Below are 27,729 nucleotides of genomic sequence, written 5' to 3' on the forward strand. Positions count from 1 at the left end.
TGGCTAATTTCCCGCTTGCGGGAAATATCTGGCCCTACGCGTCACCAGCACCTCCCCACCCCCAGTCAAGCGCGGTTTATCTAGGCACTCTTTAGCGGCCTCTCCCTGACTGCCTAGCTGCAGGGGGCCGGGCTACTTCTTAGCCTCGCCCTCTTCATGGCCTCCAGCCAATACCTGAGAGAGTCGGAGGCAGGCGGAGCTACAGCGAGGACCCGCCCCTCAGCAAATCGGAGCTGAGGGGTGTGGCCTTCCCTGCTGACCCCGCCTCCCCGGCGCCGGGCAATTTAGAGCCGCGCGCCGGGCGGGAACGTAAGATGGCGGAGTAGCAACGCGAAGCGGTTAACAGAGAATCTCTGGGCCGACCTTGGTTCAGGTCTCGGCAGCAGCAGTGATCGGTGAGCGAAAAGTGCCTAGGGTAGCTGGCCAAGATGCCGAATATCAAAATCTTCAGCGGCAGCTCCCACCAGGATTTATCCCAGAAAATTGCCGACCGTCTGGGCCTGGAACTAGGCAAGGTGGTGACTAAGAAATTCAGCAACCAGGAGACCTGGTAAGGGCGAAGTTGGCACCCCGACCGGGCTCACCTGCCCGGGCGGCGGGGCGCCGCTTGGGCGCAGAGGGTAGGGGGATGGGGCCACCGCGTGAGTTCTAAGGGGCTGGCGTGGGGATGAAGGGACAGCTCTGTGGCGAGCGTGCCCCACGGGCTGTTTCCGTTATTTTACCTCTCGCGGGAGGGTCACGTTTATTCTCACCGTGTGGTGGGGTGGAGTCAAGATGGAGCATGAGGCGAAGCTCCTGGGTTTGAAGGCTGGGGCTGGAGGACCCAGCGCGAGGCTCGTGGCTGCCGAGAGCGACGGGAAGGTATAGCCCCTTAGCCTCGGCGTAGGGACACGTGGCTTTGTCGCTTCGTTTGAGCCATCCAGGCTGGACTGGGTTCGCTTCAGTTCTTGGACCAGCTTGCATGGGAGAACCTACTGCCTACTGAGCCCTCCTGGTGTTTCCCCTAGAGTCTAAGAAGCAGCTTTTCAATTCGAAATGGTGTGGGTCGGGTTTGGTATTGTGGGAAATTGACCTTATCTACCGAGGGTGCCAAAATTATTACTGAGGTTTTCCCTTAGATTGGCAAGCGTTGCCTTCTCACGTCTTTAGAATCGGACCCATACTTAAGTTTAATCTAGTTGATCTCACAAAGTGATGCGTTAACTCTGCATCCTGATTGCCAGCATCTCAGCTTGAACCATCCAGAAAATCGTAGGGAACCTTAATTCTGGAGTCCTTGACTTTCCCCATTGCAGCTACTGGTACGGATAATACAAAAGCATATTTTTTCAGTAGCAAAGTCTATCCTGAACTTGTCCAGTTCTCTTAGCCGTGTATGGGCAATTTAGGAAACAGTTTCATCCTTGAATGTTAAGATAATTGGGGAAAGATGATGGAGTGGAAGACCGAGATCGTAACGTGCATTGCGTCTCGAATTTTTTTCAGTGCGTTGAGAATTAAACTTGTACCCTTTCCCCACTTCCACCCTCTTCCTGAACCTTGGGGCCATCTCAGAGATAATTTGGTTACCTGATCCTTTCACTACTCCTCCCCTTCCACCTAAACACAGAATCTTTTAGTTCTGATAAGTGCATTTTGTGTTCTGTCATTACCCTGTTGATCAGATCAGAGCAGTGCCCACAGTCTTAGAGATACAGTTATATTCTGTTAAGGGGAAAGTTTACACCAAACCTCATATCGGTTAAATTAGTTAAGATTGCTTGGAACATTTTTTTCCTAAATGCTTTTATTTCCTTTTTTCATCCTTTAAACTGATCACCACAGTGTAACTCCCCTTATACTTTTTAGATCCTGCTGATAAAAGCAGTCATCTGTAGTGGACAGCTTCCTTCTGGATGCTTGATTATTGTGCCTCTGGTTGTGATGCAAATGATAGTGCAAACACTGATGCCATCTGTAACCAGGCAATACCTTAGTCAAAAGAGGCTAGCTAAGCTGCTGGCTTTAGCTGTGACCACACCATTATGACTCACAGGGCCGTATTAAAGAAGACAAAACAGGACCAGACTTTGCAAACAGCAGTGTAGCTAGGGAACAAGAATGATTTTTCATTTAGAGGGGGTTTTTTTGGCCCCCTTAGAGAACTGTGGTTATTAAATCCTTTTCCTTTGCTTCTAGGAAAAATACAAAGACTTTGTTTTTCCTTGTGTTAACCCTTCACCCTCTGCATAATGCAACACACCAGAACCTGAGGCTATACTGGGAGAGGGGAGGGGGAGAGCAACTTAGTTTTCTGCTGGTTGATTTATCTGAAATCTTCAGCGGGCCCAATCTACTTGTGAGATATAAGGCGGATTTCATTTTTATACAACTGGATAGTAACATGCTTGGAAACATTGGATAAGATTAAACCCAATGTGGAAAATTGCTGACGGCTTAGGTTACCTTGTTTCTGGCTTAATCGTTAGCTTTCTGGTTCCTTAGATGTTCTGAAATCTTCATTGCACATAATCAGATGCATTGCCGGTGGATCTTCCCCCCACCTCCCTCATCAATTTTTGGCTTTTTTGCACTGCAGAAATGGTAACGGCTGCCCTGTGTGACTTTTGGGATCTAAAGGTCATGGACAAGGCAGCTCAGTGGGAGCTGTGGGTGGATCATCAGCTGGGGAAGCGCAGAGCCTATCCTCAAATGTGACAGTTTTACCATTTGCTCCAGTTAGGCACAGTCTTAGGGGGTGATGCTCTTTTTAACAGAGTGGCTTTTCTTCTGAATTCAGGATCATCCTTTGCTGCCCAGTTATTTAGGAAACATCCACACATAGATAAGAGAGGTTAAAAGCTCAGGCTCTGGGATCGGAGAACCTGGATTTGAATCCTTAGCCTTTCTTTGCCCCAGTAATCTCATCTGTAAGGTAGTATCTACCCATAGAGTTATGAGGATTAAATGAGGTTCAGGAGCTAAGTTCTTAGAACATTGGCCAATGCAATAAGTGCACAATAAATGTTGTTAAGAAGGGCTGGTGATAGAATTGCAGAAAATGTGGAAAATATAGACGAGGACGGGGGAAGAATGACATCCCAAATAATTCTACCACCCAAAATAAAGTCTTCACATTTTGATTTATGACCTTCCAGATGTTTGTGTGTTTATATACTTTTCTCAAAAATCTAAGACATGTGTATAGCTTTCTTCACTTAGCAGTATAATTTGAGGGGCCTGCCCTGTGGCCGAGTGGTTGAGTTCGCGTGCTCTGCTTCAGTGGCCTAGGGTTTTACCAGTTCAGATCTTGGGCACGACCAAGCACCGCTCATGAAGCCATGCTGAGGCGGCGTCCCACATAGCACAACCAGAAGAACCTACAACTAGAATATACAACTATGTACTGGGGGGCTTTGGGGAGAAGAAGAAGGAAAAAACAGAAGATTGGCAACAGATGTTAGCCCAGGTGCCAATCTTTAAAAAAAAATAAAACTATAAGTTGAATTAAAAAAAACCAATATAATGAATAGTTTCTCCCCTTAATATTTAGTCTACATGGTTTTAAATAGCTGTATAGTCTTGTCTTACAGTTTTCCCTTAATTTTAGATAAACAAGTCCCTATTATTAGATATTTCCAATTTTTTATCTAATGCCTTTATATGAAAAGCCTTGAACATAAATCTTTGACCATTTCTGATTATTTCCTTAGGGTACATCCCTAGAAGGGGAATTACTAGGTTAAAGGGTATATATATCATTTTTTAGGCTTTTGATACCTAATGCCAAATTGCTCTCCAGAAAAGTTGAACCAATTTCCACTCTCATCAGCAATAATGACAATCTTAATAATAATTAATGTATAGTGAATGTTTAAGATATGCTAGTTCCTATGCTAAGCGTTTTATGCACATAGCATATTTAATCCTCTTGACACTGCTATGGGGAGTTATTCTTACTGTCCCCATTTTATGGATGAAGGGACTAATATTCAGAGGTTAAGTGACTTGACCAACTCTGGTTATTATTGTTCTTTAGAATTTTTGCTGAGACAACATCTCATCTGGCTTTTAAAACTTTTGAATATACTAACATTTTTTTACGCCATTCTCTTCAATATTGATAAATAACTTTGGTATATTTGGTTACTCTGGATTGGCTGAGAGGGGGAAGACTTTAAATTTGGTTGCCTAGGATTCCCTAAGAACCGTATCGTTTGGTTAGTTCATCCCATGTATTTTGCACATGCCAACAACTCCATCTAAATTCTTCAGATTTTCTTAAGAATACCACCTGCCTCTTAGATTCACTTTATTTCCTTTTTGTGTTTCTTAACATTCCTTGCTAGTCGGATGCACTTAATGCCTGATGCTAAAGGAAAGGGTAAAGGATAAGTTCATTTTCTCATTGGATGAACCTCGCCAGTCCTCTGCAGAACGGGGGAGAATGATTGGCCCAAAGCCATTTGGAGAACAGGCCATTAGAGCTAGAGGGAAAGAACAAGGAGTGTTGTCCTTTAAATCGCTAAACCAGATCTTTCCACCTGATAGATTAAAAGCAAACAGGTTTTAGGCATAACTGTTCTAGCCATCAGTCACTGCCTAACTTGGCATTTCTTAGAGGAAACCATAAGAATATTATCAAGATTTTCTTGAGGATTCATTGAACTGTTTATTGACCAAGCTGTATAATCGGAATGTAGTTCATGGGCTTTTTAAGACTTTCTGAGAGTCTGTGCCTTCTAATACTACAGGAGGGAAAGACTGCTCTTGATTAGTGAGATCAGAACTATACACAGTAAAACAAGGTAGTGTCCTAGTTTACTTGCACCACTGTGTTTTTAATATAGTTAAATAACTTATTCAAGTTATTAGGTGCATACACGGTCATAACATCCTTCTACGCTTGAGGGTAAGTTTTAGTCCTAAGTTTGGCTTTGGGAAATGGCTGAACTGTTGGTTGCTTATCATCAGGTGAGATAATAACAAAAGATTGTGTTGGGTGGTGAGCTGGTGATTTTTTAAGAGTTAATTTTCAAACTTTATGTGATGCTGGAGTAGAATTTTTGAAGGAATCACCTCTGCTAAAGCTGCCTATTTAGCAAATGCTCTCTGAGCTTTAAGTTGGCAGTGATCATTTAATTTTATGATCAATGCCTTACCTGCTTTCAAGAAAGGATTTGAAGTGTGTTTCATGACAGTCACACTCACAAAAGGTTCGTTAAGTACATACATCAGAAGCCCTATAGAACAAAGGGCTATAGTAATTGTGCCAAGAATCTGGCATAAAGTGATTACTGAAGTTTAGTGTTACTTTGACAGTATCCCTTGACTTTCTGGCAGCCAGAAGGATAAAGCCGTTTGCAGTGGATTATGTAGTTTTTGTTTTCGTAAAACTTTTGATACTTCCAGGAACAAAATTCTAAGAATGTTATAGGTGGGATCGTAAAATAATAAGCAACTTTTTGGGTATTTTTTATACTGACTTTGATAGTTAAGGCGTTTGTAAAGAGAGATAAGCCACCATGGTCTAATTATGTTGTTTTCTGGTCTTACTTGATAATAAGAAAGCTGTAGACTAGATATTTAGCCTGTCTCTTATACTATCTTAGATCCATTGTCAAGCTGCTGTTCCTTAGCTCCTCGTCGGACAGCCTGACTCTGGCAAGTGAATGTGTGCAGCACAGATGATATTCTGTGTTCTTGACTAAAACAAGAGCCATAGGCCTCCGGTACCACATGTAGAGGACAGAGTTGACTTTTTATTGGAAATCAATGTGCATAACTTTCATTCTCCCTCAGGGAAATGGATATGTTGGCCAAGGAGGTGAGGTATGGGGCTCACCCCATACCTGTGGGTGGCATTACAATTTTCTTAAGTTTTGAAGTTGCTCAAATATTTGAAGTACTTGGTCAAAACCCCAGAGTTGCGCACCTTAAATGTGGAAGGGACTCTTTTAGCCTGGGACAGCTCAAAGGGTGGGCAGTGTTAGTAAAGGACATCTGAGGAGTCCCTTCAAACTACCACTGCCTCTTGTTTGGGCCTACCATAATGAGTAACTTGCAGAGCATGTTTTCTTCCAGGAGGGGTTACTTAGTTTTGCCCATTTGTGTTTTTTAAAATTTTAATAATATATTTTGTTTACCCAATATATCTTAAAATATTATAATTTTATCATGTAAGCAATATTAAAATTGAGATATATTTTTCCTTTTATTTGTGCTGTCTTCACAATTAGGTGTGTATTTTACACTTACAGCACTTGTCAGTTCCGTTCCTCAGTCAGTTCCTCAGTCAACAGTAGCTGCATTTCAAGTGCTCGATAACCACCCGAGGCCAGTGACTCATTCTATTCTATCGGGCAGTGTCATTCTAGCACCTACGCTTTGGAAAACATGGAAGTTGCTCTTCCAGAAAGGCTTCCCTGGCTCCCTCCTGCCTGTCCATTTGAATTTTGAAGAATGTCTTCAGAAAGTAATTTTGGCATTGGCATAGTTGACCTTGCTGACAGATTCAGTTGTTTCTTAAGCTGATCTTGGTGATTAATAGATGTCAGTTCAGTTCAGGGGTCCACAAAAGTGCTATATTGTTCATAATGTTGCTCACTATCACTCTTTCAGTATCCCATCAGAAAATTCTTTGCAGCTATCACATTTTGGTGGGCCCATCAGGTTGTAGTTCTACCCAAAATTAAATATCAGCTGCGTATTTGTGAAAGGACATGAGCACATTTGTCAAAACTTTTTAAAGATGGGGCTGGCCCAGTAGTGCAGCACTTAAGCTCACACATTCGAATCTCTTCAGCGGCCCGGGGTTTGCCAGCCTGAATCCCGGGTGCGGACATGGCACTGCTTGGCCAGCCATGCTGTGGTAGGCATCCCACATATAAAGTAGAGGAAGATGGGCATGATGTTAGCTCAGGGCCAGTCTTCCTCAGCAAAAAGAAGGGGATTGGCGGCAGATGTTAGCTCAGGGCTAATCTCCCTTAACAACAACAACAAAACCTTTTAAAGAAACATGTTAGACCCACTTGCATCTAACGTGAAGTGAGTTACTTTGCGAGGGATGGTAAAAATCAAGTCTTCTAAATTTTCACAATAGTAGGCCTACAGAAGGTTCACATTCTGTCTAGGGTGAGTGGATGCAAGAGGCAGCCTAATCGTGAGAGGTATTCATTCATTCATTCTTTCTTTCTTTGTACCATATTGGCACTGCCTGGCTGGGTATACACGTGAGCATGATCACTCTGGTCCCTGCCTTCATGGATCTTGCACTCTAGTGGAGGAGACATAAACAAGTGCATAAAAAATAGTGATAATAAATTGTGATAAGTGTTCTGAAGGGAATAACCACAGCGATGAGAGAAGACCTGGGGAGGGTCAGTTTATTTAACTTTATTATGGAACATTTCAAACATAGACAGAGGTAGGGAGAATAGTAATGGTCCTCCCGACCCATGTACCTATCACCCAGTTCAGCAGTTATCAATTTATGGCTAATCTTGTTTCATCTATTATTACCCCTCCCCACACACATCCGCAATTGAATTATTTTGAAGCAAACCTGATATTATATCATATCACCCATATATATTTCAGTAACCACAATACCATTTTCTTGCCAAAAAAAATAACAGTAATCTCTTAAATAAGTAGCCAGTGTTCAAATTTCCCTGTCTCATAAATGGGGTTTGTCACAGTTTGCTCCAATTGGTATGGAAATAAGGTTCATACAGTGCAGTTGGTTAATATTTAAGTCACCTTTAATCTTACAGGTTCTCAGGGAAGTCACTTGTAATAAGCTGGGCAGGGAAGACATTTTGATTGGAGACCTGAGAAATGAATGAGCTAGTTGTAGGAAGAGCATTCCAGGTAGTGGGAAGAAATGCAAAGGCTTTGAGGTGGAAAAGAGCGTATTCAAGGAATGTAAAGGAAGACAGCATGACTCATGCATGGTTAGCTAGGGAGGAAATATTTTGAGATGGGCTATTTCTCAAATTAACTTAAAAACCAGAGTTCTCCAAATTCCTTCACAGTGTTACATAATTTCTCAGAAAATAATACAACTGAACTAGGTTCTTTTGACTTAGTACAGAAGTGCCTTTGTTTTTAGTTATACTTTTATGACCTCAGCTTTCACTGAGAGCTGAAGTAATGGTTTACTCAAATATACACAAGGTATAATGAAGCACTTTTTGTTAAAATTGAATTTTGAGATAATTGTAGATTCACATGCAATTGTAAGAAATAACAGAGATCCTGTGTACCCATTACCCGGTTTTCCCAAAGTTGCCAACCATAGTTTTCCCAAACTACAGCTTTCTTGCACAAAAACTCTAGTGTAGTGCAGCAACCAGGATATTGACATTGATGCAGTGAAGATAAAAAAGCCATTCTGTCACCACAAGGATCCTTCTTGCTGCCCTGTTGTAACCACACCCGCCTTTCTCCTCCTCCCCCTACATCTGTAGTTTTATTTTTATATTGCCTTTATCTGCTTTTGGTATCTGGGTGATACTGGCCTCCAAAAATGGTTGGAAGGTATTCCTTCCTCATCTGTTTTCTGGAAAAGATTGTGCAAAATTTGTGTTAATTTAACTGTTTGGTAGAATTCCCCGGTGACGCTGTTTTAGATCAGTCTTCCTAGAGGCTTATCAGTTTTATTGATTCTCCTTCCCCCGAGAACCAGCTTATGTTTCATTGGTTTTTCTCTATTATTTTACTGTTTTCAATCTCATTGATTTCTGCTCTTATGGTTATTTTCTTCCTTCTGCTTACTTTGAGTTATTTTGCCAGTTTTCTAGTTTTTTGATGTAGGAACTTAAGATTATTGATTTGAGCAAATAATGCACTTTTAACGTAAGGATCCCTAGTATAAAATACTTCTTGAATTCAGTGCCAGAAGGTTGTCGACGTAAATAATCCATAACCAATCTATAAATGAAAATTTGGGAGAGTTTATTCTGAGCTGAAATCTGAGGACCATGGCCCAGGGCCTTTCTTCCCAAGGAAGAAAGGGCACCAAAGAAGTTTGGTATACAGAGTGGTTATATACCCACAAAGAGGATGCTTTACATATGATTGAAATGTCCCTCCCACAATAGTCACAAGATTGCCCTGTGGGCACAGCACTTGATGGACACTGCAGGTAGTGGGTCTGCTATTTCAGCGGGTGTAGCAGGAGGCAAGTCTATTGTCTGGAGCTGGGCGGTCACAGGTGAGCTCAGCCATCAGTTTCTAGCCTAAGGAAAGATGCTTAATCCTTAAGGAAATGCCAACGATGGGAGGGGGAGGGAAGTTGCACCTTTATCTCAAGGGCCTTTGTTCTTGCCATAGGGAATCTCTAAAGCAGATGTACCATGCATGCTCAACAACCTCAGTCAAGCCCTTTTGGAAAGACAAGGTCAGGCCGAATTAGGTTTACACCAAATGGCTTCCTCATATTCTCCAATATATCCTATTGCTTGCCATTTTTATTTGTCAGGTTTATGTTCGGATATCCCAAACTAACGTGTTTTCCTCTTTGTTCTCTCTGCTCGGAACCTCAACTTCCCTGTTCTAATTGGTTTCTGATTTGATTTTTACCATTTGCTTTTATTTCTCTTGGTTTACAATATAAACTAATCTCACTCTTGTTAAAGGTGAGATCCTTTCAATTGTTACTTGGATTGGAAAGGAATAAATATTAATTATCTCCTCTATCACCTTCTTCTGGTAATAGAATTATCTCCTGTTGGGGAAGTTTTTCTCTTGATTAATAGCAGTTATCAACTATTCTAATTTACTCCTCGTCTACACACAGTACACACGCGTGCATGCATGCACACCACCCACCCGCACCACCTCGCCTGGAGGATTAATTGGGGAAATGGTGTTGCTTTGAGGTGTCACTGAGGTTATTACTTTTTAATCATGATTTATTCTTGGTAAGGGTCCAAGTATAGCTATCAGAACTTTCATTTTGTGGTGAAATATAGCCCTACTCCATAATTAGAATAACTTTCTGTGAGATTTTTTAAACAAGACTTACTAATTGGACCAGAGTATGGTGAGCCTAGAATGAAGGCAAGGACCGCATGTTTTATTATTCTCCATTGTGTCCCTAGCACCTAGCACAGTGACTGGCATATGAACATTTCATGTTTGTTGAGTGAACTGCCAGTATGGTAGATGTGCTCCTGTCTTCTGTAGAAGGCATCATTATAGAACAGTAGTGACTCATTCTTTATATGATCTTTCTATTTCTTTTGTTATGTATGGATTGTGACAGTCCCAGATGCTGTAGCAAATTTGCATTCATATGTCGTGTACCTGTCTGAAATGAGATACAGGCCGCCTACTGAAATTATGGTCCAGTTACTTGTAAGTACTTTAGCCAGTCTTTTTCATGACATGTCACACGTAAAAATAGGTAATATTTGTATAGTGCACTAGAGTACTTGTAGAATATTTGTGTAGTAAACTAGAGTAAACTGAGGCAGTAAACAGCTTCTGGCACAGGGGCTCCTCCAAGAGAGCTCCTGAAGTCTGAGGGGGTCCGTGTCCACATGCAGCTGTAACTGATTCATAGCATACTAGAAGGGCAGCTGTGCTTTTGAGACCTTACTGTCTGTAGAAGTATAGTATAGTGCTTAAAATCTATTGTTTTTGTTGTCCTGTCTTTCCTGTTATAGTGTGGAAATTGGCGAAAGTGTCCGTGGAGAGGATGTGTATATTGTTCAGAGTGGCTGTGGTGAAATCAACGACAATCTAATGGAGCTTTTGATCATGATCAATGCCTGCAAGATCGCTTCAGCCAGCCGGGTTACTGCAGTCATACCATGCTTCCCTTATGCCCGGCAGGATAAGAAGGATAAGGTAGGAACAGAACCTCTTTTTTTTAATCACAGGAAGCAGAAGCACTTGCCCAAAATCGCCAAAAAATTCCTTAATCATCAGATATATATTTAGAGGGGATTACTTTTGTAGCACATTCTCTTAGGTATTATCCGATCTTCAAAACAATTGACATGTGATTTGTTTGTATAAAGTAACACATATGGAGTCGATATATTTTTTTCCGGTCATACCTGTGTGACTTTCGGTTAGCTCACTGCTGTTTTTAATTCTATCAGTAAGACTAAGCACCAGCTCCCATAGAGTAGACTATTTTTTAAACTATGGTAGATCCTCTGGGACCCTCTTGGGGTTCTAGTTGTGGCCTCTTCATAAAACCTGAAGTCTGTTACATGAATACTTGTTCTCCTTATACACACATGCATGCGCACACACACTGCACCTTATTTATCTGGCATATTAGACGATAAGCCATATACATGAAACTTTACAGGTCTATTGTAATCAATGCCCAAATTTTGCATACAATGCCTGGGAGAAGGCCAGATATTTTTATTCCAGTAGAGTTTGGTGCTCCTACAGAGTATAAAGGGCACGGGCTTTGATATTTCACAGTGCAGAAGGTGTGTTTACCTGTTATTTAAGGGGGCTGAGGTTGCTGGAAGGTTGACCTCCAGATGAGTAAGGGAGTGTTGTAATTTACAAAACTACAATTCCCATTCTGTAATGTATGTTAAATTTTGACATGTTAGGTGTTATACAGGTTTGAGTATATATGTGTTGAAACAGATTTTAATAAAATTCTTTCAAAAAAGTTTTTTTAAGTCTGCCTAATTTAAATAATTGAGCATTGGAAACACTTAAATAGGCTGAAAATGCATACATTTAAGTTAAGAAAATGAAAGGTAGGAAGGTATTTTCTTTTCTGAAACATGTATCCTGAGTTGGAAAAGTGATATTGCACTTTACATTTGTGCTAGATAGTGATCTACTCAACGTCAATGGCCATGTCACTTTCTGTGAATTTCCTGGTAGCCCAGTGCCTTGAACATAGTAAGTACGCAATAAATAAATGCTTCTTGAGCAAATGAATTGTTTCTCAAACTGGCTTCTTGGTGTTTTTTTGTTTTTCTTTCCTCCCCTCCGTTTAGAGCCGGGCTCCAATCTCAGCCAAGCTTGTTGCAAATATGCTCTCTGTAGCAGGCGCAGATCATATTATCACCATGGACCTGCATGCTTCTCAAATTCAGGTATCAGTGGAAGCTAAATGCTAGCTTAGAAATTATTAGGAGTTAGAAAGTAGGGAGGAGAGGACTGATAATGTTGAAGACTGCAGCGAAGCAAAAAACTGCCCAAGTACAGCTCCAATAAACTAGACATTGACAACATATTAAGCATCCTCACCTTCAGCAGAGTTCCTGATCTTAGTCATTTAGGGTGGTTGGATAGGGAGGCGTCTGGTATTCTGCGAAGAGCATAGGCTTGGGGATCAGATCTAGTTTGAATACTGGCTCTGACGCTTACTAGCTTTGTAGCCTTGGCAGGCTATTTAACTTCTCTGAACATACACTGCTTTGTTATTGTGAGTATTAAATAATATATTAGGGGCGGGCCTGGTGGCGCAGCGGTTAAGTGCGCACGTTCTGCTTTGGCGGCCCGGGGTTCGCCAGTTCAGATCCCAGGTGCAGACGTGGCACCGCTCATCAAGCCATGCTGTGGCAGGCGTCCCACATATAAAGTAGAGGAATATGGGCATAGATGTTAGCTCAGGGCCAGTCTTCCTCAGCAAAAAGAAGAGGGTTGGTAGCAGATGTTAGCTAAGGGCTAATCTTCCTCAAAATAATAAGTAAATAAATAAATATTAAATTCATAGCATAATGCCTGGCTCACGACAGGTGCCAAATAAATGGGAGGTGTTATTGTCATCATTAAATTTAGAGCCATAGATTTGGAACCTACTTTCTAGCATAAACCCAGAGTAAGGGGAATCGAATACCACCTTATATTTTATGCTTTTTAAAGAGACTTTCAAATCATTATCATTGCAGGCTTATGGCAATCCAGTGAGATACATAGGACAGGTGATTGATTATACCCATTTTATAGAAGAAGAGCAAAGTTGAGAAACACAACTAATCTGTAGCAACTAGTGTTAGAACACAGATCTCCGGACTTGTAGTTACTCTCTGTGACCTTTTATTATAAATACCTTCCGCTAAGTTTATAGACCATAGCGTCTCTAACTGTATCAGTTAGCTTTTGCTCTTTAACAAACCAGCCCAACATTTGGCGGCATAAGGCAGTAAATATTTATTGCCTCATGAATCTGCACGTTGGCTAGGAACTTCCGGTCTCGGCTGAACTAGGCCGTTTTCCCCATTGGCTCACTCGTGTGCCTGTGGTCAGTTGTGGGTTCGCTGAGGGCTGGCTTTGCCCACCATGGCTGGGTTCTCTTGCACAATCCAGTCTCGAGGAGGCCGTTTTTATAGTCTACCACACTGGGCATGCCTTCTAATCAGTTTGAATGTTGTAGTAAGGTATCCTTTGGGCAAATTACTATTCTCTTTGTGTTAGTCATGTATAAATGGAGGAGAAGGGTAAACCTTAAACTTACACAATGTTACGTGTCAAATTTATTCAGTTAAAAAATAAATAAATGGAGGAGAAGAAAAACAAAGCAAAACTGACCCAGCTTCTTCCTGCAGGGCTTTTTTGATATCCCAGTGGACAATTTGTATGCAGAGCCAGCTGTCCTGAAGTGGATAAGGGAGAATATCTCGGAGTGGCGGAACTGCACTATTGTCTCACCCGATGCTGGTGGAGCTAAGAGGTATGGCTGGAATTTGTATTATTCCCAATGTACTGGGAGAATCTTTCAGACGGTTGTATCAGAAAGTGATGTCTTTCTATCCAAGTGACAGGTTTTAAGTACTTTGGAATGAGTGTACCAGTAGCTGGGGCTTGGGCTGGATATAGTTCTACTCACTCGTCTATTACTGGCCTGAGTCACTACCCAAAAGACAAGACAGCAGCCAAGGGGCCCTGGATAGTCTGGTATTGTGGGCTTGACTGTAACCCAGTAATAACTTGGCATTGCAGGGCTAACGAACTGCTATAAACCTACTAGGAAGGGGAGGAAATTTGGTTTTCTAATGAATGGCACCTGCTATCGACCCACGTGATAATAGGGGACCAGTAAGCTTTTACACACTTCTTAATGCCGTTGTTAGACCATTTTGATCCTTTGAATTAAAATATTAATCAGGAAGGAAAATAAAGTATGGTAATTTTCTTTAAACCCAAGATCTTAACATTTTAAACAAACTGATTGCCAGCGATTGCCGGTGGCCGTGCTTTGCAGCTCACATGGTGCTGACCAAGAGCTTTTGATTTCCTTAGTGAGTCACGCGTTAGTAATGCATTGAAAAGTATGGCACACATTCTTGTTGTGGAAATAGAATAAAGAGCGACAAAACACAGATGATTAGGAAAAGCGAATTCAGATCTTTCTACAAGCCATTCAAGTCTTCAATAACTGTTTCTCAACAACTTCTTTATTTCAGTAACTTGAACAGAACTGATGAGCTGAGAACTTGAGTTCTGTTATCCAGCCAGATGTATAGCTTTCTGAGTCCCACATAGTCACTAATTACCATCTGTAATACTACAGTCAGAACCGAAAAAACATTCTGCTAATGGTAGTTGTCATACTTGCCTTAACTTATTGGGCATTATTTTCACATCTTGCCATGGGACTTAGAAATAGTCATGTTTGAAATAAATAATCAAGCAGGATTTTCTTTCCAAAGTTGGCTACAAAAAAACTGCCTTCAGTTAGATGACTTATTGCTACATGACTTTTTGTTGGTTGTAATTTTCTTATAGTGATGGAGTCTTTTCAAAGGGAGTAGCTATCACTTCTGTCTTGGCAGGGTTTTTGGAGTAAGTAGACATCCCTGTGCGATTGTGACCTGCACATAGTGCTCCCCTCAGGAGTATAGGCAGTGACTTTTTCTAGCTCTTTATGCTTTGTCTATCCCTGAGTCTGTTGGCCATTGCGTGTGGATGGTCTGGGATGCTAGAACTAATTGATCATGCATTTGCCTCAGATCAGTCATCATTCCAAGCAGATTGGTAACTCTTGATGTTATGTGTCCACACAGTAGTAGTGCAGAGTACAGAGTTTGGTCATTTAGATCAGGGTACAAATGTTGCCTAGGTTATGGTTCAAGCCTTGTGTGTTCTCTGTTAAATGGTCACGGTTCCCCTATTCAGCACAAACTCAGAGATGTGACCATAGTCACAAGGGAGACAGGACACAATGCTCTGGTTGGATCTGTGCTACATTAAAAAATAAAGCCCAAGGCACAGACTTCTTCACGCATGACGAGGATGGCACAGTGGAGCACAGACGTACACATCACTGCGTCAGCACACTGTCATTTACACTGCGTAGATTTCTATTTGAGTGAATTATATGGGACTTTGTCAGCAGGTAGATTTGTCTTCTATCCTACACTCTAGTCTGGTTTGTATTTTGTAATAAAAAAAAAGAATTCTGTTTTGATTTGGAGACACTTTGGGCTATACAGCGAGATGCCCAATTCGCCTGGTTAATTGGTATAACTTTCTTTCTAGCAGTCATTAAAGGACCTCCCAAACTTGGTGTTCAGGTACAGTTGACATTGACAGTTGGTGGATCACTGAGGGGAGTGTGATGAGGGCACGGGCATTGGAACAGGCTCGGGACTGCTCCTCTGCCTCCAGGTTCAGGTTCACTTCTCACCACTTCCGCATGTCAAATTGGGACAGTCTGCACTCCCGGCATTAGTTAACCAAGTCTGCTCTCTCCCCTCCTGCTGCCAATCCATTAAATGAACATGCCTTAGCATTATATTGCTTCCCAGAACTGGTGAGAGTGTCTGTCTATCCCCCACTGTAACCCAGAATGAATTATAATATAAATTTGACTAATATATTCATAAACTCCTCTCAGGATATGGAGGCATCAGTCTATAAAACCCAGTTTGTGATGTCAATCAATTATAATTGCTTGCTTCCAGCCCTGGGAACTGTTTGGTTTCAAGGAGTATTTGCCCCCAGAAAGCAAGCCCATTCTTTAGTCCATTTCTTTTGTCTTAGGAGCCCCCTCCCACACAGGTTGTAACTGTAAACTCCCTGTTTTACAGAGTGACCTCCATCGCAGATCGATTGAATGTGGACTTTGCCTTGATTCACAAAGAACGGAAGAAGGCCAATGAAGTAGACCGCATGGTACTGGTGGGAGATGTGAAGGATCGGGTGGCTATCTTAGTGGATGACATGGCTGACACTTGTGGCACAATTTGCCATGCGGCTGACAAGTGAGTGCTGAGCGGTGGGGCCGGTGGTTAGAAGTGAAAAGCTAAGCGCTATCAGAATTCCTTCAGCCTGCTGATTCATTTTGGAACTGAATTGAGGGAACTGAATAAACCAGCTTTGGGAGTTTTTCATCACCCTAGGCTTGAATTGCAATACATATGAATTGATGAGTACTTTATTTTTTCCCCAGATTTCCTTAGGTTTTTTTTTTTCTTTTTATTGTACTCAATTATCTATAACATAAAATTTACCATTTTAAGTGTACAAGTCATTGACATTAGTTACATTCACAAGGTTGTGCAATTATTGCCACTTTATTTCTGAAATTTTTTCATCACTCTGAATATTCTCCTTTCGGTAGTTTTTTTTTAACAAGTTAAAATAGAAATCTGTTGGCTTGAGCAGACAGAAATATATTCTCATATTTATATTTCACCTGAGCCAGAAACCCTGCTCTTAACTTCTTGAGTGTGCGTTTAGCTGCTACTACCCCTGTTCATATTACCTGTCGTCTCTTGCCTGTACTGTTCTAAATTGCCTTCCTCTGTCCTCTCTGCTGCCAGTCACCAGTGTCTTGCCTCCCTAGTGCATCTTTCACATTGCCTTCCCACTTGCTAATCTTTCCAAAACCAAGGCTAGATACCATCACTCCTCTCCTGTAAAACCTTAAGTGGCTCCCTGCTGCTTACAATCCAGGTCACTATAGACAGCATTGTTTCTCACAACTTTTTTTTAACCTCTGAGTGTGCCTTTCCCAGGGCCTGGCATATAATAGGTGCTAAAAAATTTGTGCACCAAATGATTCCTGATTTGGATCCTGGAGTATAAATTTGTAAAATTCATTTTGTCCTCATATTAGTAAGGTAATGCTAATTGCTATAACAGATCAACTCCCTGAATTGTCAGTGGCTTAACGTGATAAAGCTTCTTTCTTGTTCATGGTGCACTCCAACACAAGTATTCCTCTTTCAGTCTTGTGGCACTACATCTTTAACCTGGGGCTTCCAAGATTAGTTTGGGATACGGTTCCATTTTGGCCAGCCAGAAAGGGAAAAGAGCATGGAGGATCACCCATGGAAGATTTTTATAAGCCCAGCCAGAAGTGGTATACATTGTATCTGCCCACATTTCGATAGTCAATATTAAGTCTCATGGCCACGCCTAACTATGCAAGGGAGGCTGGGAAATGTAGTCCAGTGGTGTGCCCAGGGAGAAGAGATGGATTTTGTTGAGTGCAGCAGTCTGTGCTGCAGTCCTTGTACACTAATTAGAACCTATTCAGATAAGTTCTTAGTCCAGTTCTCTCTCCTTGCTATGGACTGAATTGTGTCCCCTAAAATTCATATGTTGAAGCCCTAATCCCCATTGTGATGGTATTTGGAGATGGGACCTTTGGGAGGTAATTAGCTTTAGATGAGGTTTGAGGGTGGGGCCCTCAGGATGGGATGAGTGCCCTTAGGAGAAGAGACACCAGAGAGCTCACCCCCTGACTCACACAGTGAGGTGGCAGCCACCAACAAGCCAAGAGAAGAGGCCTCAGAATGAAACCTACCTCACCACCAGCTAGTATTAGACTTCTCAGCCTCCAAAACTGTGAGAAATAAAATTCTGTTGTTTAAGCCACCTGGCCTGTGAGATTTTGTTACGGCAGCCAAGCTGACTAATACACTCCTCCTTCCTAACTCAGATTCTATAGTGACAAGTAAGATTAATCCAAATCTACTCTGCTTTCTCCTCTAGACTTCTCTCAGCTGGAGCCACCAGAGTTTATGCTATCCTGACTCATGGCATCTTTTCTGGCCCAGCCATTTCTCGCATTAACAATGCATGCTTTGAAGCAGTAGTAGTCACCAATACCATACCTCAGGAGGATAAGATGAGGCATTGCTCCAAAATACAGGTGAGGATGAGATTCTTGCAAAACAAAGCTCCACTAAGCCTTGAGGAGGTGGTTACATATGTTGAATTAGGTGTCTGGGTTCTGAAGATTTCCTCCTTTGCTCTTAAGGGTTTAGTCTGTCATCAGGATCTGTGATCCAAAAGTAAGAAAATCACGTTTAAAAATTCAAATTGCTAGACCTCAGAATCTCTGGAGAATGGAGCCCAGAATTCTGTATTTTGACAGGCTCTCGCAGTGATTGTGATGCACACTCAAGTTTGTAGGTCCATGCTTTACAGTATGTGTGTGTCACTCTTAACTATTGGCTCCTGCAGGTGTCCTGTGAAGCCTTTAAAGTGATGGTGCGCTCCTTAGAACTGCAGTGTTATTCAAACTATGCTCTGGAAACCACCTAAGGCAATTACTTAGAGTTCTTGGGGGGGGTTTTTTGTGGGTTTTTTTTTTTTTTTGAGGAAGATTAGCCCTGAGCTAACATCTGCTGCCAATCCTCCTCTTTTTGCTGAGGAAGACTGGCCATGAGCTGACATCCGTGCCCATCTTCCTCTACTTTATATGTGGGACGCCTGCCACAGACAGCATGGCTTGCCAAGCAGTGCCATGTCCGTACCCGGGATCCGAACTGGCGAACCCCGGGCCGCCAAAGCGGAACATGCGCACTTAAGCGCTGCACCACTTGGGCCGGCCCCAAGAGTTCTTGTTAAAATGCACATTCCTTTACTCCATCCAAGACCTACAAAACCAGAGGTCCTGGGCCCAGTATTCAGAGTAATTCCCCAAGTAATTGTTAGACACTGAAGTTTGAATTCTGTGACACTAAAAGAACAAGGCCTTGCTTCATTAAAAATGTGTACAGTACTCCATTAGCTTTCTGAAATTTGTAGAATTGAAGGGTTGATGTCATTCTTAAAGGTTTTTTTTCAGCTTAAATATTGTTTGGTCTTTTTTCATTCCTAAGAATTTTCAAATGTCAACTCACCATCATCCTGGTGCGTGCGAGTCAGGGTGTTTTCTCCATTAGCATTTTGATTCTTTCCTAATGGTTATATTAAAAATGTTATGAAGGCTAGCTTGGCGCAGGCTCACGCAGGGAAACAGCACAGTGCACCAGCCTTAAGAGGAAGGACCCTCATCAGGCTGCTCATCAGTGTCTGCAGATTGGCCAGTCATCTCTGTCTATATGATACTAACTGGAGGCTTTTCTTGCCTTTCTAGGTCATCGACATCTCTATGATTCTTGCAGAAGCCATCAGGAGAACTCACAATGGGGAATCGGTTTCCTACCTGTTCAGCCATGTCCCTTTATAATAGAATAATTTCTCAGGCTTTTTAAAAATAAAGTGAACCCCGCCCCTTGTTTTCCCTTGGTATTTGATGAAAAACTCAGCAGAAGACCCAGCTTGCTCCAGTGTAGCTTTCTACATCCCACATCAGATATATTAACATTTCTCCTAAATTAGAGAAAGACAGATTGAGATTAACTGCTGGGATTTCCTCCCTGCGTTGTCTCATTCTGGCTTTTCTGATTTTGTGAGCCTTGCAGCTTTAACTACAGCTCAGCTGCTGCCAGATTTCAGACTTTGAAGGGTGTTGTGTAGGGGTGTTGAAATGTGATTGGGGAAGCTCAGACTCCTTTGCATGTGAATGCTTCAAGGTTTCCTTGGTTCAGAACTACTAGCAACAAAGCCATCCCAATCCCCCCCAACCTGTGACAAGTTCTCTAAGGTCTATTTTAAATTGCATCAAGAGCCCTTGGCAGCCCTGCACCCAGCTCTGGTTGCCGAGCCCCTGTCAGTTAGGAGCAGGCAGCTTGCACAGCACTCCAGCAGGGCCTGGGGGGAGGCAGCACGTAGTGCAGCAAATGCTTCTTGGGAGGAAAAAGCCTGATCTGTCACCCTCTGCTTGGGGACTATTGCCTGGATTGTCCTTTCTACTTGTTCCTTTCCCTTTGCCTTGACCTTCAGCCATCTTGACCTTTTCCTGGCCACATATCTTCTTGGCCCCAAATGATCACTGTACCATAGTCTTCTGGAAAGCAAACTCGCTTCTTGCTGTGTATTCTCTAACACTGACACGAGATTATTTTGCTGTAGCTTAATCTTCCTTAGCCTACTGCCACCGTGGAGGTAGGTTTTAGGTGGCGGTGTAGTGCCTTTTGATTAATTTAAGTATTTGAGTTTCATCTTCCTTCCTTGGATCTGTTCAGCCTCTCAAATGACCCGAGAATTCTGTTTAAAAAATGTTACTGTTTCTTGTAGAGGAAACTAATAAAGTGTCTGTCTGTGTGTGCTCATGGGTCTCTATCACATCTGTACTGGTCTCTCTGCGGGAGGTTTGGTTCAGGTGTCTTGCTGCCCAGTGATAGCTCTTACTTTGCTTCCACACTGTTAGCTGCATTGCCAAGCCAAGAGAAGACAGACAGCAGTTTCATTCAACTGTAAGACCTTAAGATGTCTAGGGTTTACTAAGAACTAGCTACAGTGTCATTCTGTGCATTATACCTGGATTATAGGATGTATAATGCCTGCTGGATCTCTGGTTCTTTTTCCTGAGGATAGGAATGAGTTATTTTCTTACAGGAAGAGAGTAGTTTCTGTAATTCATTTTGAACCAGTTTTGCCAAATATGGTAAAATTCTCCTACATCAGTAGTTGACACACATTTGGCATTTAATTTCAGCCCTTCTAAATAAAAACTATTTGGGGAAGGCAAATATGCAAAATTGAAGAATGGATTATAATGCCTTCCAAAATTTTAAGTGAATTTCTTTTTTTTTTTTTCCTAAAGATTGGCACTTGGGCTAACAACTGTTGCCAATCTTTTTTTTTTTTCCTGCTTTTATCTCCCCCAACCACCCCACCCCCCACCCCGGTACATAGTTGTATATCTTAGTTGCAGGTCCTTCTCGTTGTGGGATGTGGGACGCTGCCTCAACGTGGCCTGACGAGCGGTGCCATGTCTGCGCCCAGGATCCGAACCCTGGACCGCTGCAGCGGAGCGCGCAAACTTAACCACTCGGCCACGGAGGCGGCCCCCTAAGTGAATTTCTTTGTGCATCATCAAATAAGGGTGCTCTTTTACTCTGGGAAGCTACATGCTTCTGGAGCTTTGTGAAGAGTGCTCTGTTATCTTGGAAGCCTGGTTCTGCTTTTGTTTGTTTTTGCTTTGAGTATTGGGACATCTACTCTACAGTGAGTCTTTTGAAAAAAGTGATTCAAAATGGACCGAAGTGAGCTCTGAAATGTGTGCCTCTGACCCTCTAGCCCTTTTTCATCTCAGACCTCTGCTCTGAGAGAAGCTGACATGGAGCATCGATGCCTTAACTTGCTGATTATCCTATTTCCTGAAGTGTTGGGGTCAGTTGACCAGGGCTTGCCATGTCAGAATGTTTGAACATAAAACCTCTACTGTGGGCCCCCTTGGGTAATCCACTTCCGAAGATGAGGTTTTGAGGTCATTCAAGAAGGGCCCTCAGTCCCCATCTTTGATCTATATGCCTGAGGGAAGGACAGTACTCAATTCCCTGTGACACTCAGCAAAGTGCCATAAGTACCTCCAAGCCGTTCTTTTTTTCTCCAGTGGGAGAGACCACGTGTCCTGGATGGCCAGCAGTTCTTGACTAGGAAACAGTAGCAGGAAGAGACCTGGTGGGGTGGAGGAGGCAGCACCAGAGCTGACCAGAGTTGCAGTGAGAGAACAGTTGCAAGAAAACTACCTGTGATAGCCATGTGATTGCCTCTGAGCAAAAGGCCTCACCAGGTTCTGCTTCACATCCCCTCACCACCTTCCGCCCTCAGAACAGAGGAAAGGAGAACTTGGACCACAGCTGAGCTTGGCAACTCCCAAAGCTAATGCCTTTATAAAAGATTTATTTCATCTCAAGTTGGGGCTGCTAGACTCCTTTCCAGATTTGGAATAGAAGCATTTTCTGCTAAAGAGTATTTAACTTGACCATTAATAGCATGTAGCCCTAACCTGAGGGTTATTAGAATCATAAGCATGAAATTTTAAAAAAAGGAAACGTCTCTCCTATTGACCTACCATCCTACCATCTCACTCCTCCTAGCTCTTGGTTGTGGGGGAGGGGGAAGAGGCCTCCAGAAAGGAGTCAAGTTATTGGTGGCACCTCCCTGACAAAGAACTCTCCAAGAGAGGGTGAAGGAAGAGAGCTCACTCCACTGCCCCGAGGCCCACCACTTAACGTAGATACCACTGAGGGAGTAAAGGCCCCCGTTTGTGAGAGCAGCCAGTACATTCGGTCAAGAAATGCAGCCAGCCTCCTACTCTTGTTTCAGTCTGTCCCTCCAGGCTTTAGCCTGATGCATCTTCAGTCGATTGGCTCCTGGAGCTCGGAGCCCCGGCTTCCTCTGCCTTTGGTGTTCCCTTGCATTTGCTTTCATTGTCCACTGACAAGGCGTTTTGCCACCAGTGCATAATATGACCGAGAGAGGTTCGATAATAAGAGGGCCATGTGTCTTTGGAGTCCTCTAGGGATGCCAAAGTGACCCCCCATCACGTGGTAACTGAGGTCACAAGGGTCATCTAGTGTCCTCCTCTCACTAGCTGCAAATGGGAGAAGGGAGGATTAGAATTAACACAACCGCGGGGTGGGAACGCACCTCTTTTGCAGGCAGAGGATTGACCAATCGTGTGCCGATTAGTCATTTGCTGCCTTTTGCCGACTGCTGGCTCTCCAATAAAGCTGTCCTTAAAGGCTCAGCCTTTTGTAAGTGATTATCCGAAAGCACGCTGGGTGGTATCCCTCCCCTCAGTCATTCATTGGCTCCTGGACACTGCTGCTTCAAACAAGTGGCTTCTGTCACGAGGGTCATGGTTTAAAGGCAAGGTGCTACAGCTAGAGACTCCCTCCTCTTTACTTCTTTACCATGTTTTGAGCCCTGTTTTTCTCTTGCAGATTTTTTGCCAGTCTGAGGCTCCTTGTTTAAGAATAAAGTAAATTCTGCCCCAAACCGTGATGGATAAGGCTCAATGACCCACAGAATCTTGGCTCAAGCACTTCTTCTAAGTCAGGTTTTTCAAAGTCGTCTAGGTCTTTGCGGGACAGCTGCAGGGGAGCTAAGGGGTGAAGGGGCAATTCGGCTGCCATGTAGTAAAGGCAAGTGGGGGTTGGGATCGGGCCTTGCCATTGGTTCTCAGGTTGTTCGGGCATGTCTGCTGGGGTAGGTGTTGGCAGCGGTCTCAGGAGACTTTGCACTGTTAAGAAAAACCTGTGTTATAAAACGGTTCTTTCAGGGATACGATTGAACGTAAGGTTAGATGTTAGCTGTCAAATCTGAAGGAAATTCCAGTGTAAAGGCAGTTGCTGAGAGCTTGCCTACAGTCTATTACCCAGGGAAGGGCCTTGCAGTCACGCACATTGGTGCATTCGGAACAGAGTGTTTCAGTTGCAGGAGGGGGTCACCATTTCTGTTGAGTGTTTCTTATGCTGGAATCCAAATGGGGGGTGAGGGATATAGGGAATAATAGCAGGAAGCAATGGTCCTTCCCTTAAATTTCCAGGAAGTTGAGTTTGATCTGGAAGACCCGTGGCAATGATTGTTTAGTTGCCGCTCTGCGTGGACCCTAGCATTGCAAAGGTGAAGGGCTCGGAGGGCTGGCCAGATTCCTGACGCCTTGCCCTTCCTGAGACTGCTCTCCTGGCTCAGCACCGGTGGCTGGGGGGGGGGGGGGGGGGGTGGGCGGCCGTGAGAGAGAGGACACTTCCTGACCACCACCTGCCATTCCCCTCTCCCCGACTCTCTCCTGCCCAGAAGCCTGGATGCACTTAGCCTTTGATGTTCCTAAGTAGATCTTGCCATGAAGATTCTTAGGCTCTCCCGTTCTTTTTGAGGGTGTTCCCTTAGGGTTTTGCTTCCAGAGTGAAAGGGAAGGAGAGACAAAAGGGGGAGCTTTTTCCATCCCAGCCCTTAGTAACCTGACCAGCCCCAGAGCCTCAGAAACCTGGCTGGCTCCTTGCTCCAGCTGAGTCCATGTGGGTGTGAGCCTCTTTGCTGCTGGCCCTTGGTGCCCCTTGGTGACAGCCTGCTGTCCCCGCCCCATGCCCTCAGTGAGACCAGTGGATCTCCACTAGCCACAGAGTCAGGCTGTTCTCCATCTTTTCCCTTTCTGGAGCTATTTTCCTCAATATATTCCTCCAATAGCTCAGCTACCAACTGTAAAATTAAAAACGGGGGGAGGGGAAGCTCATTTTGAAGCAGAAATATCTGAAACCTTGCCAAGTGATGATAGGCTGACTCCCATTCCCCTATGCCCTGCTTTGTTTTTCCAACTGTCTCAATTCTGTTCTCCGTGTCTCAACCACCACACTCAGCGTGTCCACTCACTGCTGCAGCTGGGGCTTGTTGCTTCACCCAGGTGGTTGCCACGAGCTCACTCAGTCTTGTGGTTTTGATTCAGAGTTTGAACATAAACAGAACAGGGCAGCCAGGCCTGACCAATGAATTTTGCCTGGGCAGTACACTGCGCAGAGATTTTCTGCTCTAGCACGTCAGTCAGCCTGGAGCCACACCGCCCAACTTTAGTCATCGCCCTCAAAGTTCTTGGGGTAAGGGCTCTGATAAAACAGTGGGTGGGGAGTTTATGGTGCAGGAGGGGCCTCAGCGAGGTAGGGGAGGAGCACAATGAGGGAGGGCTGCCCAGTGGTTGAAGTCTGGCTGATGACAACCTTCCTATTGTCCCTTTCCTGCCACCACCCCCAGCCCACGGGGCCTGTCACTACCGCCCAGCTGCACTAGGGGGAGCCAAGCAGAGGATGGAGGGAAGGGACACCTGCGGAAAATGGCTCAGGGCTTCAGGAGTGGCATGACTGACAGCCTTAGCACCTGTCGGTCCTCCAGGTCCCCTCTTCTTCCCTTTTATGTCACGAGCAGCCAGGGTGACAACACGCTGCCCGGTTCCCACTCATTCAGCAGAAAGGAAAGTGCACAATGTATAATTGCATAGCTCAATGCCTCTTCACAAACCAAGCACTGTGCCAGATGCTAGGAACACGGAAACGAGTCCCACCCAGCCCTTGACCCCGAGGTGCTCTCGTCTAGAGGGGAAAACAGGACACTACAATTTGGTGTGAAAATGACTATGATGAGGGAAGAATTACGTGCGATGGGAGCATAGGAGGAGGCATCTAAGCCAATGTTGGGAATCAGGGAAGGCTTCCTGGAGAAAATTATTTTGTGTCTTAAAGCAGTTGATTAGAAGTTGGCCAAAGAGGGAGTGGGAAGGAGAGTATTTCAGGCAGAGAGAATATCACATGCTTCCTGGACACCCAAAAGAATGTGGCATGTGTGTGTTTGAGGTAGCATGGGGAACTGTGATGGGGGATGGGGCTGGTGAGACATAATCGTGAAGGATCTTACAAGTAGAGTGACCATATGCCTCTTGTCCCAGTGTCCCTATTAATAGGACCCTTTTCACTCTCAAAAGTGTCCTTGTTTGGATAATATGGGAGCCCTATTATATGGTAACCCTACTTGTAAGACATACTAAGGAGTTTGAACTTTAACCTGGGAGCAAAGAGGAACCACTGATGGTTTTAAGCAGGGCACTGACAGGATCAGATTCATGCAGTTAAAATAGACTGGCAGTAACATGAAGAAAGGATTGGGTGGGGGCAAGAGTGAGGGCAGAGAGATCAGTAAGGAAGCCATGAAGTTGTCCAAGGGCGAGAGGAGGGTGGCTGAGGCAGGAAACGTGCTGGTGGAGAGAAGACCAATCTGCAATATAGTTTGGAGGAAAATGCAACAGAACTTGGTGATGTTCTGATGTAGGGACTGAGGGAGAAGGAGGAGTCCAGGACAACTTCCGTTTCTCTGGCCTGAGCGCCTGGCAGACGCTGGTGCTGTGGAGTTTGGGGGATGATGCTGAAGTTCAGTTGAGGACCTGCTAAGTTTAAGTGCCTGGGGGACCGCACCAAGAGGACTCAACGGGCAGCCATTGCTGCCAGCAGAAAGGTTGTGGACGTTGATCCCTTTTTGCCTAAATAGCCTCTCCAGATAGTCATGAGCGGTGGGGCTATAAACTAGGCCAGCCTTAAGTATCCTGGGTGTTTGAATCCAAAGGACAAGGAAAAGTGGGGGAGGCTATGGAATAGGAGGAAAACTAGGGAACAATGAAAAAAGTTAAAAAGGGTTTTCAATGCACAAGATAAAAATCTGGGTTATAGGTTATCTAAAGGAGAAAGATAAATAGAAGCCAACAAAGAAGGTTCTAAAAGAAAGAGGTGTGTATCTTTTTTAAAATTAAAGAGTTTACAACAGCATTACAGACAATTTGGGAAATGTGTGTAAAAAGCCTTAACCCATAATCTGCCACCTCATCACAATGCTGATGATTTGGGGTATTTGGGAGGTAATGCATGAGTGAAGCTGGAGCAGCGGCAGCAGGTTAACTAAAGAAAATCTACGGTAACAGTTTAACAAGGTCCAAGGCCAGACTTAGAGGCTACAGCAGTGACCCAGATGGGGAATGACAATCAGAGACTCACTGAAGGGCGGCAAGGGCGGCAGAGCCTTGTGTCTGTGCTGAACAGAGTCCCTATGCCATTTTCTTTTAAGATTTTATTTTATTTTATTTTCCTTTTTCTCCCCAAAGACCCCCGGAACATAGTTGTATATTCTTCGTTGTGGGTCCTTCTAGTTGTGGCATGTGGGACGCTGCCTCAGCGTGGTTTGATGAGCAGTGCCATGTCCATGCCCAGGATTCGAACCAAGGAAACACTGGGCCGCCTGCAGCGGAGCGCGTGAACTTAACACTCGGCCACAGGGCCAGCCCCCCATGCCATTTTTTTAAATTAAAATGTTTATTTTGGGATAATTATAGATTCACATGCAGTTGTGAAAAATAATACAAAGAGATCCCATATGCCCTTTACCCAGTTTCTCCCAGTGGTAACATCTTGCAGAACTATAGTGTAATATACAACCAGAACTGATAGGTTGATACAGGCAAGATACAGTGCCATCACCACAGGGAGCCCTCGCTTGCCCTTGTTCAGTCATGTGCTGCATAATGACATCTCCATCAGCAACAGACCACACAATGGTGCCATAAGATTAGGACCATCTAGCCTAGCTGTGTAGTAGGCTATACCATCTTGGTTTGTGTAAGTGCACTCTGTGATGCTTGCGCAACCATGAAATTGCATGATGACGCATTTCTCAGAATGCATCCCTGTCGTTAAGCGATACATGACTATATAGCCACAGCCACTTCCCTCCCACCCCAGCCCCCTCATTAATCACTGGAAACTACTAATCTGTTCTCTATTTCCATAATTTTGTCACTTCAAGAATGTTATATAAATAGAATCATACATGTAACCTTTTGGCTTTCTTTTACTCAGCCTAATTCTCTGGAAATTCATCCAAGTTGCGTGTATCAATAGTTTGTTCCTTTTTAGTGCGGAGAAGAATTCCACGGTATATGATACCACAGTTTGTTTAACCATTCACCCATTGAAGGACATATGTGTTTCCAGTTTGAGGCTATTAAGAATAAAATGTCTGCTGTGGACATTGATGTACAGGTTTTTGTGTGAGCATTAACTTTTTATTTCTCTGGGATGAATGCCCAGAAATGCAGTTGCTGAGTTGTATGGTAGTTGCGTGTTTAGTTTTTTAAAGACACTGCCAAACTGG

General features: G+C 43.6%; 1 protein-coding gene across 1 annotated transcript; it reads left to right on the forward strand.

The window, feature by feature from the left end:
* Window positions 1-221: 221 nt before the first annotated feature.
* On the forward strand, window positions 222-20,370 carry PRPS1 (phosphoribosyl pyrophosphate synthetase 1). The gene is made up of 7 exons (XM_014854645.3): window positions 222-550; window positions 10,653-10,836; window positions 11,967-12,065; window positions 13,521-13,645; window positions 16,005-16,178; window positions 17,917-18,076; window positions 19,289-20,370. The coding sequence occupies exons 1-7, from the start codon at window positions 429-431 to the stop codon at window positions 19,379-19,381; spliced, it is 957 nt and encodes a 318-aa protein (XP_014710131.1). The 5' UTR covers window positions 222-428; the 3' UTR covers window positions 19,382-20,370.
* Window positions 20,371-27,729: the final 7,359 nt, after the last annotated feature.

This window comes from Equus asinus, chromosome X (genome assembly GCF_041296235.1).
Source record: "Equus asinus isolate D_3611 breed Donkey chromosome X, EquAss-T2T_v2, whole genome shotgun sequence".
Classification (NCBI taxonomy): Eukaryota; Metazoa; Chordata; class Mammalia; order Perissodactyla; family Equidae; genus Equus; species Equus asinus.